The 4,681-nt window shown below is 33.3% G+C and overlaps 1 protein-coding gene across 1 annotated transcript in view; it reads right to left on the bottom strand.

The window, feature by feature from the left end:
- DENND5A (DENN domain containing 5A) overlaps nucleotides 1-4,681 on the bottom strand; it is a 73,956-nt gene that overhangs the window by 23,673 nt on the left and 45,602 nt on the right. Inside the window, 2 exon segments of the mRNA XM_029285636.1 lie at nucleotides 1,077-1,161; nucleotides 3,669-3,753. Of these exon segments, the coding sequence (XP_029141469.1) occupies nucleotides 1,077-1,161; nucleotides 3,669-3,753 (170 nt within the window).

The following is a 4,681-nucleotide window of genomic DNA, read 5'->3' as shown; positions in this document are numbered from 1 at the left end:
TGGACTTGCAAGGTTATTAAGGCCTTTTGGATAAAATTGTGGTGGAACCTACAGCAAATTTTTAAAAGAAGAATTACTTTTTTGCCTCAGTTGTTTCTCCTAGGTATCACACAAAATCTGGATGTAAAAGAAACGAACTTGATGTTGTATTGTTTAACTGCTGCCCGTTTGTTGATAGCTCAAAATTGGAAGAGTAAAATTTTACCTACAATGGAGGACTGGAGATTGAAAGTTTCGTACCTTGCTGAAATGGCAAAGATTTCGGCTTATTTGAAGAATCACTCAAATGAACAATTTTTATTAATATGGAGAAGATGGATTGTCTATATTCAAAAGAAGCACAGAGTGGTGGAATATAATTTAGGCTTTTAGTAAACTTGTTTTTCTTTTTTTTTAATATATTTTACCTACTCATGTAGAATAATATACTTTGTGGAGTTAGAGATTTTAATATTTGTTTGCTTATATCTGAATATTATCCTGGGATTAGGTTTGGGAAGTCCGGGGTGGGTGGTATAGTATTGTGAAATATTTGTGTTGTTTTTTTTATGATGAAAATAATAAAATTTTACATTGAAAAAAAAAAAACAAAAGCTTAAAATGTTTAATAATATATCTTCTTAAACTATACTGAAATTTTAAATATTCCTTACAGTATATGACATTAAAAATAAACTGTATTTTGATATTGTCTTTGAAAGTTTGCATTTTTCAACGACGATTCAACAAATATTTTATTTAAAGCAGTTATTGTCTCCTATAGAAAACTAACAACATCTTGAGGTAGTGATATCAAATAAGAGCTGGAATTTAAAAAAATTGTGGCGATAGCATTTTTTAAAATTAGCTGAAGTTTAGATTTCAATCTTTACCTGACTTACTAAATATTATATTTCACTGATTATACCTGATACATTCTTTTCAATAAACTGGCTTAAGATTCTGGTTTTTGCCTAAATACAAAATGATATCAATCAAAATAATAATGAAATAAATTAAAGGAAATATTTTAAACTTAGTTGTCCTAAAATATGATTAAAAATTTTATCTGATCTTTAGGATTGCAAAAATCCAACCTCATGTCCTGGATGAGGGATACTCTTAAAGGAGACATTCCTGGATTGGCATCTGACTTCCTTCTTTCAGCATCTAGAAGAATTCCTAAAATACAGATTACATTTGATTAAATATTTAAAAAATGCAAATGTTTTGATTTTGAGCAACATTTGAAGTCATTCTGCTATATAGGCTTCTATATGAGCTCATCTGTAGTTTCATAGTCTCATCAGTTGATGATCATGTTTTACATTAGTTATGATGCTCATATTAAGGTATAACTTTTCTAAAAGACCTATAGCTTGAACAACAGAGATTTATGTTTCCTTATTTGACATATTCTCTGAAAAATCTACTCCACCTTGAGTTTCTTCTACTGAGAGCTAGTAGATGCAAGAAAACATGGCAAAAAAATATTGAGAGGGGGAGTTAGTTTTTTCATCTAAAAAAAAAAATCTTCAAAACTATTCTGTGAAAATGAATGCTGTACGGACTTTGCTTTTAGAATAATTAAATTAAGTTTCCAAAATGCAATTGGATCTGCATAGACCAACAGTTTGGGGGAATGGGGGCAAAGGTCACAATACAAGTGATGAGGGTAGCTGAAATTGTTTGCAGGCTTTGAAGAACAGTTACAATGCATACTGTGGCATGATTTCAAATGGGTACAATGAGCTAATCAAATCTGATTAACCAAAAACACTACAATTCAAACACATCAACTTTTACGCATTTTGAACTAGATACTCTTATTCATAATCCCAGAATAGAGTGAAGTGCAGGACCTATACTTTTCTTGGCTCAAAATAATTATACTTTATACATAAGAACCTAGCTCTTGGGTTATACCAAGTGCTAATAAGATATGGTATTAAACATTTTTTCACTAGTTACCATTATATTCTTTTGGACAAATTAAACAAACAATAGTTTAAGGGAACTGGAGGGGCAGTATCTGCCCTTTGACTCAAAATACTTCTTTAGATCAGGGCTTTTCAACCAGTGGTACGGGTACCACCTGTGGTACATTGGCACCTGGCAGGTGGTAGGCAACCATCCTAGAAAAGTGGTAGAGGGGGAGGGGAATGAGCTGAACCGGTGGCAGCACTGCACAAGCCTGAGCAAGAGATGGCTGGAGCTGCAGGGCTGTCAGGGCTCAGCAGAAGTGCCAGGATCAGCGCCAGGCTCCAGCTGGAGCCCGGCGCTGATCCTGGCGCTTCTGCTGAGCCCGGAAGAAGCACCAGTCAGCTGGAATGTTGCAGCATCTCCAGGGTCTTGTTATTTACATTCAGATGCTTGGCAACTGATTCATATTTATGACGGTCACAGTGTCCCAGGGTCATGTGAAGTGACCAAAACCTGCTGCAACCACCCAACAGACGAGTGGAATAAAATCCAAACACCCCCCACCCCACCTCCGCTGCCAATCCCCAACAGAAATGCTCACAACAATGAAAACCTCGGACAGGAGGAAGAGCGCCGCTGGGTGGGCAGGCAGGTGTCTTGCTCGGCTGTGACTTGGGGGCACTTTTTTCAGTGCCATTGTAACTTCGAACAGTCATTAAGCAAACTGTTGTAAGTCAAGGACTACCTGTACTTTATCACTTTTTTCCTTTTGGAGGGGGTCATCAAGTTTTTAACACCTTGCTAGGCGACTGGTGGTACTCGGATATTGCCATATCCTAAAAGTGGTACAATGGGTGAAAAGGTTGAAAAGCCCTGCTTTAGATTTCTAAATGGAGAGCCCTTTTTCTTTCATTCATGTAAGTAAATGACTGATATTTTCCATGAGGATTCAGCACTTCTTGCAATATATTCTATTTATAATTAATAGAATATATTTGCATTAATAAATTGTAAAGAAGTTACTAGTAAAAATTCAGTTTGAAATCAGTTAATTCTGTCTTAGAACAAACCTTTATCTCAATCCAGTTTGTTGACTAAGGTTTAAAACGCTATGTTCCACAACTTGTCCAATAATTGAACTCATCTCAATAAATTTAACTTTTAAAGTCCTAAAATGAACTTATGACAGGTACAGTGCAGTGGAAACATAGACCAAAACATTTTACTTCAAACATAATGATGGTGCCTTTCTCAGAAAGGATTATTTATTTTAAAATAATAATTCTAGGTGATACCCAATAGAATATTTATATTCCAGAACAACAGTTCTCAAAATATGGTTCAGAGACCCTTACAGGATTCACAAAGTAAACAAATATTTTAAAGATGTTTTAATTTCTAATACAGTAAATATGAGTAGATATAACCCACACAATCAAAGCTCTTTGGGGTTCTCTCTAATTTTTAAAAATGTAAAGAAATCTTGAGACTAAAATATTTTAGAACCAATGTTCTGGAATAATTAATATTCCCGAGAATAGAATTTACATCAGATTTAAGCTTTCAATAAATAAATATATACTGCTCAAAAAAATAAAGGGAACATTTTAATATGGAACTGAAGGGGTTTGCGTTCCCTTTATTTTTTTGAGCAATATATAATCATATCTTCTATTTTTTATTAGAATTTAGAAATATAATTTGTTTTTGTGATATTTTTTTCTTGTACAAAATAGCAACATAATTTTTATGGAAGACAACTGCACCTGAGGTACTGAAACTTCCAGATGTAGGTTTTCGCTGTCTGTTTTCTTGGTAATGTAACAAGTGTGACCACAAAGCAGATTTCCCCTTAGATTAAAAAGAAAGATTAGTTGTCAAATGCAAAATAAATTACTAATACAGAGCATAACGTATTATATATCTTGTGCTTTATTATAAAAAAGATCACATAAAAAGTAGACACGCTATTCAGCCAAGCTAATAAAGTTCAGTTATAGAGGGAAAAAAATATTTTCTGAGTCAAGTGTGCATATTTTGGAATAAACTTCAAAAGATTTTCAGACTATTATGAAAATTCTCATGCTCATATTCAAGATCAATTTGGGTAATTCTATAGACAGATGCAAAAACCCCAATTCCCTTGAGAAGTCTGTAATGCTGGGAAAGGTAAAGGAAAGAGAAGAGAATGGCCAGGAAAATGGATTGACTTAGTTGCATGATGCGTGTATGTCTGAGAGACTTGAAGGGCCAAGATGAGGACAGATCATCCTGGAGAAGGTTTATCTATGTGATCAGAATGGACATCACCTTGATGACATCTAATCCACTGATTAAGATTGGGGTACTTATTCTGGTATTTTGGGGAGCTGTCTATATTCTCTAACAAAGTGACTAAATTTTTAGTGGCTTATAAACCTATAAACATATGACAATGATAATTAAGTACCAAGATTATAACCAATGCATATTATAAACCTACAGATACATGCACAAATACACATAATGTATTCTTTACAGAAAGTTGTTCTTCATTTTAAAACAAATAATTGCATCAAAATGGATTATCAGCTTTTATTTTTTTTTTTTTCTTTTGGTAAAGGGAAATTAATATAAGAAGCAAAACTAATTAATTTATTAAAAAGTGGTTGTCTCAATCACTCATTGTCATTCTCAATCTTTTAAACACTATATGATGGGGTCATTTTATAATTCATAAATTCACAATTCACATGACAGAGTATTGATTATTATTCTTTGTAACACAAATGCAACAATT

This window comes from Protobothrops mucrosquamatus, unplaced genomic scaffold (assembly GCF_001527695.2).
Source record: "Protobothrops mucrosquamatus isolate PMUCROS unplaced genomic scaffold, P.Mucros_1.0 scaffold1977, whole genome shotgun sequence".
Lineage (NCBI taxonomy): Eukaryota > Metazoa > Chordata > Lepidosauria > Squamata > Viperidae > Protobothrops > Protobothrops mucrosquamatus.
The sequence above is the reverse complement of the archived record's forward strand: the minus strand, read 5'-3'. Positions and strand labels throughout refer to the sequence as shown.